The 15196-nt window shown below is 48.7% G+C and overlaps 4 protein-coding genes and 1 pseudogene across 5 annotated transcripts; 1 reads left to right on the forward strand and 4 right to left on the reverse strand.

Moving 5' to 3' along the window:
- Positions 1-59: 59 nt before the first annotated feature.
- On the reverse strand, positions 60-2348 carry LOC102718729. Its single transcript, XM_040522126.1, has 2 exons — positions 2031-2348; positions 60-1891 (listed from the first exon to the last, which is right to left on the reverse strand). Exons 1-2 carry the CDS (start codon positions 2125-2127, stop codon positions 255-257), a joined length of 1734 nt encoding a protein of 577 aa, XP_040378060.1. The 5' UTR covers positions 2128-2348; the 3' UTR covers positions 60-254.
- Positions 2349-2893: 545 nt separating this feature from the next.
- LOC102718531 (calcium load-activated calcium channel-like) lies at positions 2894-5759 on the reverse strand. Of its 2 annotated transcripts, none has more exons than XM_006650448.3 (2): positions 4985-5759; positions 2894-3253 (listed from the first exon to the last, which is right to left on the reverse strand). In XM_006650448.3, the coding sequence occupies exon 1, from the start codon at positions 5610-5612 to the stop codon at positions 4986-4988; it is 627 nt and encodes a 208-aa protein (XP_006650511.2). In that variant the 5' UTR covers positions 5613-5759; the 3' UTR covers positions 2894-3253; position 4985. The 2 variants fall into 2 exon arrangements, with proteins under 2 accessions (XP_006650511.2, XP_015690360.2); XM_015834874.2 differs by having other exon boundaries at positions 2894-3271.
- A 380-nt stretch (positions 5760-6139) lies between these two features.
- Positions 6140-9292, reverse strand: LOC102719006 (annotated as a pseudogene).
- A 2612-nt stretch (positions 9293-11904) lies between these two features.
- On the forward strand, positions 11905-12664 carry LOC102718815 (probable histone H2AXa). Its single transcript, XM_006650449.2, has 2 exons — positions 11905-12149; positions 12248-12664. The coding sequence occupies exons 1-2, from the start codon at positions 11955-11957 to the stop codon at positions 12464-12466; spliced, it is 414 nt and encodes a 137-aa protein (XP_006650512.1). The 5' UTR covers positions 11905-11954; the 3' UTR covers positions 12467-12664.
- A 487-nt stretch (positions 12665-13151) lies between these two features.
- LOC102719287 lies at positions 13152-14530 on the reverse strand. Its single transcript, XM_040522625.1, has one exon. The coding sequence runs from the start codon at positions 14432-14434 to the stop codon at positions 13400-13402; it is 1035 nt and encodes a 344-aa protein (XP_040378559.1). The 5' UTR covers positions 14435-14530; the 3' UTR covers positions 13152-13399.
- Between the last annotated feature and the right edge of the window lie 666 nt (positions 14531-15196).

A 15196-nucleotide genomic window follows, 5' to 3' on the forward strand; every position in this document is an offset into this window, starting at 1 on the left:
GTACTAATTTATATTTATTGCTATTGATAGATTAAAAAAACAATTTGACAAATAGTAGGTAGTCCAATATTCTCACGTAGACTGTATAATAGGCTACAAAGCACAAACAATCACAATCTGTCTCTCCCAATCATGAATAAGAATCACGTATTCCTGTCACAGTACGATCTCCACTGGTGAAACGAAACAAAACAAAACACCTGAATCAAAATGACAAGCCACATACCACGCACAGATTGACAAATCTCTTGCAACTACCATCGCTCGTCTCCCTCCCAGTTGTTCTTCTCCTTGGGACCGGTTGGCCCCTCCTCCCAGGACAGCTCGTTGGGCAGCTTGTTCAGCATCCTCTCCGCCGGGCTCCTCAGCCGGCGGTGCATGCCGCTCGCCATACGCTCCATCCTCTGCCGCGACTTGTACACCACCGTCGGGCCCCACTCCCTCATGAAGTTGAGCCACCGCGGCTCGTCGACGGCGCCCTCGCCGAGGTACTCCGCCGCCACGATCCGGTACTTGGCGCTCGAGTCCACGGACAGCTCGCTCCGGGCGGCGTCGTTCCGGATGCCGATCCCGAGCGCCGCCGAGCCCTGCAGGTACACGCCCGGGAACGGGTAGCTGGCGTGGCCGTTCCGGGAGGAGTACACCGCGGGCCTGTTGCCCGCGGCGTACTCCAGCGCCGACGCGTCCACCCACCGCCCGCCGCTGTGCTGCGAGAAGTAGACGGCCATGAGCTCGCCGGTGAAGTTGCTGACGCGGAGCGTGAAGTGCTCCCAGTCGCCGATGTGCTGCCCGGTCTTGCCGAGCGGGATGGTGATCGGCCCGAGCTTGAACCTTGCCGGGCCGTTGAACGGGCAGAACACCCACATGGCGACGTCGGTGCACGTCCCGCCCATCGCCGGCTTCACGTGCGCGTAGAGCTCCGCGCTGTCGATGTCGCCGTAGATGATGGATTCCCCCCTCTTGCCGTCAGGCAGGCCGATCCAGTACTCCCCGTCGTTGCACTCGCCGCACGGGAGGTTGGACCCCTCGCCGTCGAGCTCCATGGCGGCGCTCTCCCCTTTCTTGCACAGCGCGGCGCCGTTCTTGAAGTACCAGGACACGGACGACGGCAGGTACACCTCCTTGGGGTGGAAGAAGAGCGTCGGCCCGTAATGGCGGATCACCGTGTGCGCCTGCTCCAGCGTCGGCATCGCCGAGAGGTCGAGCTCCACGTTCTTAAGGCAGGCCATCCCCTGGTCCCGCGGCGCGCACCCGACCGCGCCGCAGCAGAACGTCCCGGCGCCGATGCCCCGCCCCCACATCCCCCGGTGCGCCGGCCTGACGCCACGCACGGCGAACGCCGCCGGGAGCGTCGACGACGACCAGCACGCGGAGGGCCCCACGAGCTGCAGCCCGAGCAGCGAGCCGTGCGGCTCGCACTCGTCGGTGAGGTCGGCGCGGGCGCACGCGACCTCCCTGAGCGGCGGCTTGTCGGGCTCAGCCGTGACGAGCAGCCCGAGCGCGCGGTACCCTTCCGGCGGCACGGGCAGCCAGAAGTAGGCGCCGGTGCGGCCGTACCCATGGCAAGACTTCCTGTCGTCGCCGACGCCGTCAGCACGGAACGCACAGACGAGCTCGTAGTCGTGCGGCGGGCGGAGAGGAGGCGACTGCGACGGCGACTCCGGCGTGCCCGCGGCGGCCTTGGCGACGAGCAGGTGGCCGTGGAGCGAGCGGCTGTTGGGCTGGCAGTAATGTCCGAGCACAGAGAACCCCTCCGGCACGCCGGCCGGCCTGTAGAACGTGACGCCGGCGCCCTTCCTCGTCGACGACAAGGCGCAGATCTTCTCGAACGCGGTCACCGCCGCGAGCTCCAGCTCGCCGACACAAATCCTCCCCGTCGCAAACCCACCACCTACCGATATCGAATCGCCAGCCAATCCAAATCAAATCAAGAACACTAACCCACCCACTAGAGAGTGAGACAGAAATAGAATCCATCCAAATAGAGCGTGAGGAGACCAAAAAAAAAAAGGGTTAAGAGGCGAGCTCACCTTGCGGCCATGGCGGGAGGGGCTCGGCGAAGGAGAAGCGCGCCAGCTCGGGCTCCTCCGCCGCCGCGCCGCCGCCCAAGCCCCACCTCTGCAGCATCGCCTCGCCTCGCCCCGCCCCGCTCGCGCGCGCGCCTGTGTTGGATCAGGTGAGGTGACAGGCCACTGTGCCACACACAGACCACTATGACACTCTCTGATCTATCTAAAAATCTCACGCGCGTCGCGACGGCCAGATCTCGTGCCGTGCCGTGCGTTCTTGACGCAGGGCACTAGAATTTGGCAATTTCCTGCTGCGCGAGTGACGCGGGCCGACATGCCGGTCCGCGACCCAAATAAAAGGTGCGGCGCTTGGGTTGGTGGAGGGTTCGAATCTCTGCGGGAACGATGCCCTGCTGCCGCATGTGGAGACGGATCGGACCTGAGTCACCGGATGGATGGATGTTCGCCGCCGACACTCTTCTACCGCGTACTACTAGTACTATACTTCACGTAGACCTATACGAACGTGAGAATGTGCATGCGAGGCGTGGATGAGGCGTTTGCTTGGGGGGTTTGCTGTTGCTGTTTGGTCTGTTGTTTATGTCAAAGGTGTTGTTCACAGCTAAAGCTTGATGACACCATCAGAACCACCAAATCATTCGGTTCGTTGATGGCGGATTGTTGATGGCGGGGGATGGTACTGCTGGAATCTCGAGCGACTGTCGGCGCTTGCCACTTTTGCCAGTGCTGCTGCGGCTGCCCCCCATCGAGTTCAGCAACCGGGAGTGAAATGCTTGGCTCATCTGGTAAAAATCTGCATGAGCGGCAATCAGGTGATGCCGAGACCGGGGCCATTTCCACAACAGAGCAAGACAGGATGGCACCATTGGCATCTTTGACAGAGAAAGGGAAAACAAGGCTACTCATCAGAAGAGTACAGATACTAGCGGTACCTGGCTGCACGGTGTTATTGACACGCAGCAGGACAACTTCACGTGGTCTGTGGTCAAGTTCACTGCTTGATCTATGGAACAAACAAGATGAAGCTATCTATGGAATAAACAAGAAGTCCAGCTTCGTGCAGGTCATGGGTGCGATGGCTAGCAAGTTATGGCAAATGAACGGTAATTGTAAAGGCGTATAAGTACGGAATCTAAGGCATTTCCATCGGAGGCACACTCTTCTCATCTCTCGTAGACGAAAGTCCATGCTCAAATCAACCCCACCACAGGTGTGTATGAAAGCTGCAGAAAAGAACCACTCTGGACCTGGTTAGGATTAATAGCAGAAGATACTTTTTGCTTACTCTGTAGCAAAAGAAACAGACAAGAAAAATATAAGTTGGGATGGCTAGAAGGAGCTAGCCATCCAATGGAATTAAGAAATGAGGCACATATTTATTTCCAATCCTTCATTTAATCTAGGCAGAAAATAAGTTCAGGAATCGAACCCAGACTGCAACATTAACCAGCGAATGCTTTTGTCAACTGCGCTAGAAGCGCATCTCTAACAAGAAAATATCAAAAAGGGAGGAACTATGGGTTTCTACGGGGGTGTAACTTGCTCCAGTACAGCGATCAAAGGGAAATTATGCAAGGACTCATCATTTGATCAATCAACGATCAACATGTACTATCCCCACCATACAAGTGCAAATTCATTAAACATCACTATTTCACCGCCCTGTCCCCACAAACATGGTCCACAGTGTCGAGTGGTTCAAATTTTAAACAGTCAGAACAATAAAAAATCAATTAAGCTAATTGTGATGTTTTGGCTACTAGATCATACGACAAATCTGATGAACAGACTATTCCCTATTAGCTTTCTTGAACTAGACTTCCCAATTAGCTTTCTTGAACTCCTTTATCTAGTTCAAAACAAAGCCGCAGGACTGAATTTGCTGCCGCGATATTACCAAGATTTCCCATGGATCATATTTCTCTCAACAAATAACTAGTGGTTCATGCCTCAGTAAGCAGGCTTGTGAAAATCCTGTGATGACTACATAAAGTTTTGGCTAAGGAATAGTCCTAGTGGCTAGTTACAGAGCGAACAAATCATGACAAATGTTACTCTGTTAGGTTCAAAAGGGTACTTTAGTAGGGTACCCACTTATTGGATGTTTGAGCTGAGCAACCCCTATCCACCGAAACTGGCTAGAATGAGCTAATAAGATAGTAGCTTATCCTTACTGAATCAACACAAATCGTATCCATTAAACATTGACAGAGCCAATCGCATTATTTCCCAAACTTATAAAATATAAATTCCATAAACATCCACAGTGGTGTTGGTGTTGAACTATTGATCTTAATCCAACACAATGTGAGATACAAGAGTGAATTCATAATCAACATCATAGGGATATTGCTTGTGTAGTGGAATTTTGCACCAGAAACACGAGGAACTATTGGTGCCTGCTTGCACAAGTTAAAACTCAGAGAACAACAGATATAGACAGATTAATGACAAGAAATTTAGCTAAAGCTGCTTGTGAAAATCCTGTGATGACTACATTTTTAAACACGTACGATGCATGCTCAATGTTATCAAAGCACTCGTCCCCACTTCTGAGCTCCAGCATTGATCAGGGTCAGAAGTCAGAGCTAATGCGTATACATCAGCCGATCCACATAACATGATGATTTATCCAAATGAGCAGATAACCAATAATTACATCCAGGGAATTTATAATCTATATTAGCCCACAAAGAATGATACAAACAATCCCCGTAGCAATTTGTTTTGGAGGTTGGAACATTCAATTCCAATAGGGTACTAAAATCATTTCAATCCCATTACAAAAGTTCGATCATAAAAAAAGAAGAATCAAGCCTCCGTTTGCATCAGTAGATCCAGTACGCAAATTCCAATATCAGAGGTAAGCATTCTGATCTATTCAGTTCCATAATTTAGCACGGCCAATAACGCTAAGCATTGGGGAAAATTGGAGCGAAGGATCAATCTGCTACCTCAATTTACTTTCGGATCGGGCATGGGGAAGAGGCCTCCGCCGGCCGCAGCCGCGGCGCGGGGCGGCGCGAAGCCGAGCAGCTTCTGCAGGTTGGTGCGGATGCTGATGGAGCAGAGGAAGTAGAGGAAGACCATGGAGCAGTCGGTGGGGTCGTTCCCGGGGATGCCGCGGTGGCTCATGCGCTGGACGAGCGGCACCGGCGCGAAGGGCAGCTTGGCGACGGTGCGGCCCTCGAAGAGCGAGTTGAGCAGGCCGAAGACGACGAAGAGCACGGCGGCCACGACGGCGCCGGACTTGAGCTTCGCGAGCGACAGCTCCCGCGCGGCGTCCTTGAGGCTGGTCTCGACGCGGTCCATCTTCTTGGCCCGCGACGACGAGGAGGAGGAGCCCGCGGGCTGGGAGGATCCGGAGGCGGCGCCGCCGGAGGAGGAGGAGGAGGAGGAGCCGGCCTTCATCGCGTCGAGCTTGCGGGAGTGGCGCTCGATGGTGGCCCGGAGGGAGTTGTAGGTGGCGGTGCGGTAGATGAGGAGCCAGGAGATAGCCTCGCAGAGCACGGCCGTGGCGCCCGAGATGGCCACCACCGAGAGGCTGTCGCCGTAGCGCAGGGACGACAACGCCGACGCCATCGATCTCGAGCTCTTCGCCGCCGCGGGCCGGCCGAGTCGCCGAGGCGGGGGAGGGGAACAGATCTCGATTTGGCTGCGGAGAAAATCGACGAGTTTTTTTTTTCCTTTTTCTATTCTCTCTTTGGACTCTCGCGGCGGTTGGCCCCGGCCGTGCTGGGGGGGTTGTGGATTGACTTCGGCGGGAGGCAGGTAGGTGGCTGACGTGTGGGCCATCCTCGGACGATTTTCCTTCAAACCACCGTCGATACGAAAGTTGATCAACCACATTGGCCAATGGAGAACTTTTAATCTACTGGTAGGTGATTTTCCAGTACTAATAATGTGAAAGTTAACTCTAAATTTAATGTTTAAAATTTAAATTTTTATTTATAAGCATAAGCAGAACCGAAAAGATGAGGATCTGTTAGGACATACCCATATACATCTCATCTCCCACCAAATGTTTCGTAGTTTAAAAAAAAGAAAATCAGAAAACCAATACACTTTTAAAAAAATCAGGCACATAGACAATTAACATATGTAGCAACTTCAATACATTTCTGTGAGCAAGCATACTCGCAGTTATGTGCCAGAAATGTCAGACGAACCTGATGTCTCAAGAGTCAAAAGGTAAACTGATCATGCTATTGCTAGTACCCATTAGTGACAGTATACTAATACATTGCCAGGGACTGTTCAGAAAAGGAAAAACAAGTGAAACTTTTAATCCTCAGGTGCCATCCGATGATTCCGATTGCTGTAAAGCAGTGGGGATGTCGACTACACTGTCCAGGGGATCACAATGTCATAATAGGTGAATGGTCAGAATTAGGAATCCAGAAAACAAGCTAAAAGAAGTACCGTTACCTATACAGTCAAATAATCTTGCCGATACAATGCACAAGACACAAGCAAAAATGATGTGAGGAGATGAGACACCCGAATATGAGTTGAACTAACTTGATCACATTTCAGAAATAGCTCGGTTTTTAAGTTTTAAAACTACCACGAGCATATAGTTTAAATGAAAGAGCAGAATGCCAAATGAGCAGGGATAATCGAATTATGTAGAAAGTACAGCATGAAAGTCGTCAAACCTCACCAGCATGAAAGCATAGATTGTTTTCTGCCAATCTAATTGTGGAGTACAGTAGTATAACTCACAGATAAACAAAAAAAATGCTGACACAAAAACCCATCGAATGCCATAGTTGAACAAGGGCATACTGAAGTACATGCATTTGTTGATTTTGTTCTACAATTCTTCTATTTGGTGGATCAGTTTTCTGGGTTAAGGACCATAGATAAATCGATTTTCTTCTGCAAGGATGATTGTACATTTGACAAACTTATTAACCGGTCAGATTGTAAAAGGAATCAGACTGTAACAACTTTCTGCAATCGCATAATGTTTCATTTCCTGTGGGTTAAACATTTAAAATATCCAATGCTGTGTGCACTAGAAACTATACATTATCCAATAAGAACCTGCAAATACAAGAACTAACGAAACCGACAAGTAATATGTATTCTGGATTCAAATATGCATGTCCCTCCTTTTCTTTTTTTACATTTCATTACAGTGGCAGTGTGACGACATGCCACAAAACAAAAGTGTATAACACTATTTAGTTTTTTTAACAAGTATCTTAAGGTATCACCATTTTCAGTGTAAAAAATATGGTACCTTGAGATACCAAAAATTGTACTAAAATTCTTGTTACCTTAAGATATTTTTCAAAAATGATAAAAAAAGCTCCTGTTTCCGACCGAAGAACAGTAGTGTGAAGAAGACAGAACGTAGGAGTTCAGCTCTGAGTTTCTCACCTGGTGTGCCAACCGAGAACACGATGATGTCGATGTCGCTAACTTCACTGGGCAGGTCAGTGAGCAGAGGGAAGGGCTGACCAAGGTTGCCTGCTCGAATAAAGATGGATATGTTCTGCAAGCTTAAAACTTCGCCGAATCGCCGTTTCAGTTCATTGCCCAGCTCAATCAGACTCCTTCCAACGAATGGATAGTTACCCTGTATGGGCCATTGAATCTCCCATTAAAATCAGCCCTACTAACACTGACTTGTATCTCCCGAGAGCCTCGGAGCAGTAGTCCCAAACGCTGCTTATGAAAATTATATGTTAGTGGACACAAATAAGTGATCTCATGTAAAACTCAACTCACAAATCATCAACTGTAACAAGGAAACTATTTTTGCTTCAGAGAATTTCAACCTAGAAATTGTTACACAACCGCTAGCTGCTTGTAGTTGAGTTTGCAGCTATAAAAGGATGCACCAAAAGTAGAGGCCACAGATTTATCAATAGTGACGACCAACCAGTTATAACTATCACTGTATGATCCTATCATACCTGGAACTATATGCTCCAAAGAACCTAATATATTTTCTTTTCACCTTTTTTTGTGCCAGGACCAAGAAACACAATCTGTAAATCACAAGTTTAAGCTTACGGCAGAACAAGAATCAGCAGGAACTAGACCGTTAATCTCTGAATGAACAGATCAAGTGTAAAGATGCGAAGACTTAGGCACAACAAGCAGACTTGGATAATAACATTAATTTAGTAGTGATAACACAAATAATGATCTTATTTAAGAACCCAATTCACAAAAGTAACACATGAAGCAAGAAGGGAATTACTTTTGCATCTAAGAATTTCAATTAGTAACCATTGGACAGATATTAGCTGCTTGTAATTGAGTTTGCAGCTACAAAAGGGTGCAGCAAAATTTGAGGCCACAAATTTTGTCATAACTGACGACCAGTTATGTCAATCACTGAACGATGATCCTGTCAATCTATCATCAGAATTATACATTCCGACGAACCTAATCTTTTTGTAGACCAAAGAACCTAATCTATAAGACAAATTAAAGCCTATTGCAGACCAAGATTTAGCAAGAACTAGACCTTTAAATCAACGAACAGATCAAGTATAAAGGTTTGAAGAATTGGCCACAACAAGCAGACTGAGACAAGCATTTGCAGAACGGAGGATGGCCCAAGAACCCAAGTATCTGATCAAACAGTACCGAGAACACATGTATATCCACAAATTTCGCACAACAGAGATGTTATAAAACTACCAAGAACTGTGCAAGAAATGAGGGGACGGGTTATGAACTCACCCTTGCTGCTCGCGGCAGCTGCTGGAACACCCTTGCTGCTGGCCGCAGCTGGAACGGTGGCCTCTGCACCTCTCGGGGATGACCTGAACCCCCCACTCCATCATCAAGCTGAGACGCGCGTTGGTGCGGTCGATTGCCTGGAGGGTGACGCCCGTGTTCCAGGGACGGTACAGGCCGTTGGCCCGGAGGGCCCTCAGAGACGAGGTGTCGTTTAGGAGAACGATATCGCCGGCCCTCGAACCCGGGATGGTCCTCCACATGAGGTGGATGTCCTCCATCGTTTCGAAGACGCACTGGGTGGCCAGCTCGCCGATGTGGCCGAATCCCGCGTTCATGGGCGTCGCAGCGAGGTGGCGGCCGTAGGCGCCGCGGAGCACGACGTGCACGGCCTCCGTCTCTAGGATCTGCACGCGCCACACGGTGTTGATCATCTCGCGGCGGGTGTCGGTGGAGAGGCCCTTCCCAGACTCGTCGGCGAAGAGGTACCCACCGGCGCGGCCACGGTTGAGGAGCCGCACGTACTGCCCGTTCTCGAACGGCACCACGCCAAGCTGCATGCTGCCGGTGGGCCGCCGCTATCCCAAAGCTGCCTGCGGACACCATGATGGCCGGTTGCACGGCCGGCGGCTCGTACAGCCTCCAGACCAAGGGGCCGCGGCCGTGGCCGCTGCCATCTCCGCTGGTCGACGAACCCCCCGCCCTGCTGGTCCCAGGGATGGTAACCCTCGACGACATGACTGATGGCTCTCGGCAAGGAGGAGAGTGGAGGTGGCGAATCCGACGTGGCGGTTTCCATTCGCTGGCATCTGGGCCTGGATTCGTAGAGACTGGGAGACACGTCACCTGCGTGGAGCCAGGCTTGCCAGAGGAAGGAAACCTCCGGTCACGTGCGGCGGACTGTTCGCCGACGGCGGCGGCGCCAAGCCGCTTGATCGCCCCTTCTCTCCTCGGCGCCTGGGTCCTCTTCAGCAGCGTCCATGGCGCCGGACCGCCGGTGTTGTCTTTGGAGTTTGGACACGGACACCCGGAGACCGGAGTCACACCTGGCACCGAGTGGCACCGGCCATCGCCATCGCCGGCGGTGGGAGACGGCTACGCGGACGATCGGGAGCTGGTGGGCATGGCGGAGCGGTGGCGCGGGTGGGCGCTGGGACACGGCCGATGCGCGGCCTTGTTCTTTTAAGACAGATTCTGACATTATTCGTAAACGGTTAAACGGTACGTATTATACTTCGTAAACTTTTAAACGGTATTTATTTTGGAAAAAGATTGTTGATTTAAAAAACATATCAATTATTTTTTAAGTTTTTATAGCTAATAATTAATTAATTATATATTAATTCTCTACTATTTTTTACGCGTCGGTTGCTCTATTACATTTTATGTTGCAACGTTTAACCATTCGTCTTATTTAAAAATTTAGTATAAATATAAAAAATTAACAAGTCGTGTTTAAAGTTTTGTTGATAATAAAGTAAGTCACAGACAAAATAAATGATATTTCTATAATTTTTTAAATAAGACAAATGGTTAAATATTGCAAATAAAAAAGTTAAATATCTACGGAGGGAAGGGAGTATTAATCTCTCGTGCAAGTATTTACGCAAAGTATATTCATTCATTTTAGCTTTGGGATGACATGCGTCGATCTTTTAAAGAAACCGTAATCAGCTTGAAAATGGTTGCAGGCATTATAATTTACGGACTAACTAAACCTTATATACCGAGGCTGTATATTTTTGTTAGATTAAGATAAAGATTATCTTCATGGTATAAACAATAAAATTAAGGTTTTTTTTACAAATTTACCACTAGTTTTTTTTTCTATATGACAATGATGTCACTAGGCTAATAACTTTAGAGCATCTACGATGTACTACTTTATTGTATAATAGTAAATAACCTTATGTGGGTTGTTTTTATATATTGCGAGTGCTTATTTTATAGCATTAATTGCTTAAGTAGCGTATAGTCTTATGGTTTGTCCATAAGATTATAAAATATACTGCTTTTTGAATGAGAGTCATGGTGAGGTTGAGAGAGATATATTTTCACGTTTAGGATCTGCTATGTTTTCTAGTATAGTGTAGTTTGGCATAACTAATGGGAAGAAAATTATTCATGACGTATGTCCTTCCCATGTGGAAAGACATCACTTATCTATTGTCACGTGTTTGCACGAATCGTAGAGATGAGGCTCAATCCAAGGAGAAGGGAAAATTTTGGGTACTTGAGAAGATAGGTGGTGGACACGTGACAATCATCGGACTGTGTAGGACAGAGGTCTTACATATTTTTCTAGCACATGTGGTGGGTCCCACTCATATTAACTAAGTGATCTCTATATACTGTTCATGCCCTTATTAGTTTTTTTACAATAATAATTAAAAACCAGTGACAAATTTACAATTATTATTAAAAATCTACTTTAGAAATATAATATTATTAACGTTTATATAGAAACATTACTTAAAAAATATATAATGTCTAAAAAATAATAAATAATCGAACTAAAAAAACGTAGTGTGAGTACCTCAGCCTATAACATAATCTTGGAAAGCTTGTATTAACGGATAAAATTAAGCGAGCGGTAAAAATAATTTTGTATCAACACGTCATCATCCTATTTAATCCACGTTAAAAAAATGACTTGCTTTCTCCATTACTTATTGTAAGATATTTTAACATTATTTAGATTCACAAAATAACTAATGTGTATATATGTTTAGATTATTGGCATCATACGAGTGACAGATGACATCTTGAAATGAATGGAATACATATAATGTTTTTTCTAAATCATCATTCCCAATATAGTACTAAGTACTGGCACATAATTTTAACTTTAAAGTCGTGATGGGAAAGTTACTGAAAAATTAATTTGCGCATTACCGAAAATTCTGGATTTAGGCCGGGACAATCAGAGGAAAACCTAGAAATCGAAGAGACAGTCAGCAGCAGTTCAAAGGAAACGATTAATTCCCCCACTTTAAAAATAGGGAGAAATAAACAAAAAAAAAGAATAATTGTATTAGCCTAGATGTCGTGCCATGTCATCGATCCGCGCCTTCCACAGCCCATCCAATCACAGCCCGCCTTCCTTCCCAACCCTAACGTTATAAAAGGCCGCCCGGCTCTCCCTCGTATCACATCTCCCCAGTCTCTCTCTCTCTCTCGCCAGTATCAAGTAGTTCCAGAAGCTTCCAGACTTCGGCGGCGATGAGTTCCTCTCAAGGAGGCGGCGGCCGCGGGAAGGCGAGGACGGCGAAGGCGGTGTCGCGGTCGTCCAAGGCCGGGCTCCAGTTTCCCGTCGGCCGCATCGCCCGCTACCTCAAGGCTGGCAAGTACGCGGAGCGCGTCGGCGCAGGCGCCCCCGTCTACCTCTCCGCCGTCCTCGAGTACCTCGCCGCCGAGGTAATCGATCCCCTCTCCTTCCGCGTGGGATCAGATATCGCGTTTCGGATCATGTGGGCTCTAGTACTAATCATCACCCATGGCTGGGCGTGTGGCAGGTGCTGGAGCTGGCGGGGAACGCGGCGCGGGACAACAAGAAGAACAGGATCGTGCCGCGGCACATCCAGCTGGCGGTTCGCAACGACGAGGAGCTGGGCAGGCTGATGGGCAACGTCACGATCGCGGCCGGCGGCGTGCTGCCCAACATCAATCCTGTTCTGCTGCCCAAGAAGGCCGGCGGCAAGGGCGACATCGGCTCCGCCTCCCAGGAGTTTTGAGTGGTTTTTCCTCATCGGTAGATGCAGGGGGGATTGCCATTTCGCCGATCTCTCGTCTGGGTCATTCGTGCGATGCTTCCTCTTCCATGCTTTCTTGTGGTTGGGGGGTTCGAACTCATGTAAAAAGTACAAATACAAAGTGATTTGGTCCATTAATGTTGGATGAGTAGATGATATTAACAAGTTTCTTTAGCGAAATTTTTTTTGGTCGCATGATTGTGTCGAATGGTTTCGCTGAACGGCTTATGTGGATTGATTAATTGCACGTTCTTTGACTAAATCCACGCCGAGAAAGAAATATGCTCCCACTTAACTGTTCGTCCCTCCCTGTCCGGCTGTTTCTCGAGAGAGTTCAGTTATCTCAAGAAAGTTGTTAAGCGTTTCTTACGCTGAATTTTCACTTCATTTCCGAAGCCTGCATTTCAATCAGTTTGCAGGATGCACGTAGCCCTGGACTCCTGGAGTACATCAAAATGCAATCCTTGTTCATTCATGAAACCTTTAGAATGAATGTTTTGTGATCGGTCGGAGACATTCTGTCAAGAGTTTTTTTTTTTTGAAAGATCTGTCAGAGTATTATTACATCCAATTTTCTTTATTCGAATCCGTTGTTTATTACCGTTTATTTATTTATTTTAATATGCAAAACTATAGGTTAGGTTTAAGGTGTCTATATTAATAAATAAAATCATAACAAAAATAATTAATAATTATGTAGAACTTGTGAATATAAACTCAAAAATCAGCGACATTAAATAAAAAAAATATTGAGAGAGCAGCACGCTAAACGCATAATTTCTTATACATCCACGGATCCACCTCACTGAAAAAAAAAACAATTTGTGTTTCATTTCAAGCGTGTCTGAAACTCTGATCAAAAGTTTCTGAATCCTAACAACTGGAATCCTGACAACTGATCAACTGTTGATCAGTTTAGTTCTTGGTGCTAAGGATGTTAGCCCTCATGGCTTCCAGCTCCGCCATGTTCTCCATGCCACCGGAGAAGGACGGCTCTGGGATCGGCTCCTCCGTCATCTGGGACAGGCGGACGAGGCTCCTGGTGGCCAGCAGCGCGCGCGCGTCCATGGTCTCCGCGGCCCTCCAGTACAGGCACTCCGCCGCGCGGGCGGCCTGCGCCTTCAGCTCATCGGAGTTCGTGGGGCCCAGCAGGCAGTGTGCCATGATCCTCATGGCCGGCTGGAACAGTTCCCAGGGCAGCGGCACCCTCCGCCACTTCTCTTCGGCGGTGTTGGCGGCGCCGGCGCCGGCGGCTTCGGGCTCGGAGGCAGACGCGACGCGCGGCTTGTCGTCCAGCTTGCTGTGGTTCCCGGCCCAGGCGACGCAGAACTCGCAGAAGTCCATCTTGGAGGAGAGCGGCATGAGGGCGAGCTTGGCGAGGTAGAGCTCCAGCACGGCCCCGACGATCCGGGCGCGGCGGGTGGCGCGCATGGTGCGGTGGGGCTCCAGCGCGGGGGAGAGTACGGCGACGTCGAGCTCGGCGGCCTTGGTCTTGGGGGCCACCTTCGCGTCGTGGTACACGCTGGGATTTGCCAGGTTCGGCAGTGCGACGGTTTCGGCCTCCCCCGCGCCCCGCTGCGCCGCCGCGTGCGCGTACAGCGCCAGGAGCACAGCCTCGAACCCGGCGAGCGGCTTCCTCGAGACGGCGCGGGACATATACACGCCGGCAAGAGCCGGGACAAAGCGGAGCACGGTGAGCTGGAGCTCCGGGAGGTTGGACTGGAACGCGTCGTAGAGCCACCGGCAGAGCCCGTCGTTGCCCGCTCCCGATCCTGCCCCGCGGAGTCGCCCGGCCACGGCCCTGGCGACGCCGGCGTCGTGGAGGAGCGCGGCCGCGGGATCATCGGCCGAGGCGAGGGACTCCGGAAGCGCGTCGCCGAGGACGGCGGCGAGAGAATTCATGGCTGCCTTGGCGCTCTGGATGGGCTGCGGCAACGCGTCGGACGTCATCGTGTCGTCGTCGTCGTCAGAGCGGCGGCGGCGGAGGAGGAGAGGAGGCTAGGGTGATCGTGTCTGTGGTGAGAAAAGGAATGCGTGCGAGCGAGGGATCCGAGGAATAGGAGAATTGAGCGGGCGCGCGTCGTTTGGGCTTTAGCTTTATAACGTAACAAGTGGTTACGAGCAAATCAAGGACGGTGCTTTTGAGTCTGGCTCGTCATCACCTTGCTATTTGGAGTATGCAGCAATGCCTTTCTTTAAAAAAAAAACAAAAAAAAACTTCGTGATCGTGTCGGCGTGCATCTTGCTTTAAGCTCGAGATCACGGTATTTCGCCTACGGCATTTCCTTTTCATTTGCTTATAGACTGAATAAGATAATCGTTTTACTCCGTCGGTCTCGGGTTACAACATGTTTTAGCTTTCTTTTTTTATTCAGATATACACTAGAAAATCTAGACATATACTCCTCCTGTTTTTCTTTATCTTATACCGTTGATATCTATACAACTATTCGACCTATTAAAATTATTATTATTATTTATTTTATTTATTATTAAATAAATTTTAAGAATAATTTATAGTTTTACGTATTTTCAAGAAAATAATAAAACAAACGGTTAAACATATATCTAAAATCAATAACGTTAAATTTAGAAAAAAAAAGTATGTAACTAAGACAGGTATAGGAAAAACAAAATATCTTTTATCATAAAATGAAGATAATACTCCGTATATGCTAAAATGAGTTCACATAATCATAAAATATCTTCTCA

Source organism: Oryza brachyantha, chromosome 3 (assembly GCF_000231095.2).
Source record: "Oryza brachyantha chromosome 3, ObraRS2, whole genome shotgun sequence".
Taxonomy (NCBI): Eukaryota; Viridiplantae; Streptophyta; class Magnoliopsida; order Poales; family Poaceae; genus Oryza; species Oryza brachyantha.

What these genes read in the sequence shown, in the direction of transcription:
- LOC102719287 (XM_040522625.1), bottom strand. Translation starts at nt 14,434, where the DNA reads ATGACGTCCGACGCGTTGCCGCAGCCCATCCAGAGCGCCAAGGCAGCC.
- LOC102718729 (XM_040522126.1), bottom strand. Translation starts at nt 2,127, where the DNA reads ATGCTGCAGAGGTGGGGCTTGGGCGGCGGCGCGGCGGCGGAGGAGCCC. An exon ending in CCTCCCGCCATGGCCGCAAG is followed by an intron (nt 1,892 to 2,030) that starts GTGAGCTCGCCT and finishes CGATATCGGTAG; the next exon opens with GTGGTGGGTTTGCGACGGGG.
- LOC102718815 (XM_006650449.2), top strand. Translation starts at nt 11,955, where the DNA reads ATGAGTTCCTCTCAAGGAGGCGGCGGCCGCGGGAAGGCGAGGACGGCG. An exon ending in TCGAGTACCTCGCCGCCGAG is followed by an intron (nt 12,150 to 12,247) that starts GTAATCGATCCC and finishes GGCGTGTGGCAG; the next exon opens with GTGCTGGAGCTGGCGGGGAA.
- LOC102718531 (XM_006650448.3), bottom strand. Translation starts at nt 5,612, where the DNA reads ATGGCGTCGGCGTTGTCGTCCCTGCGCTACGGCGACAGCCTCTCGGTG.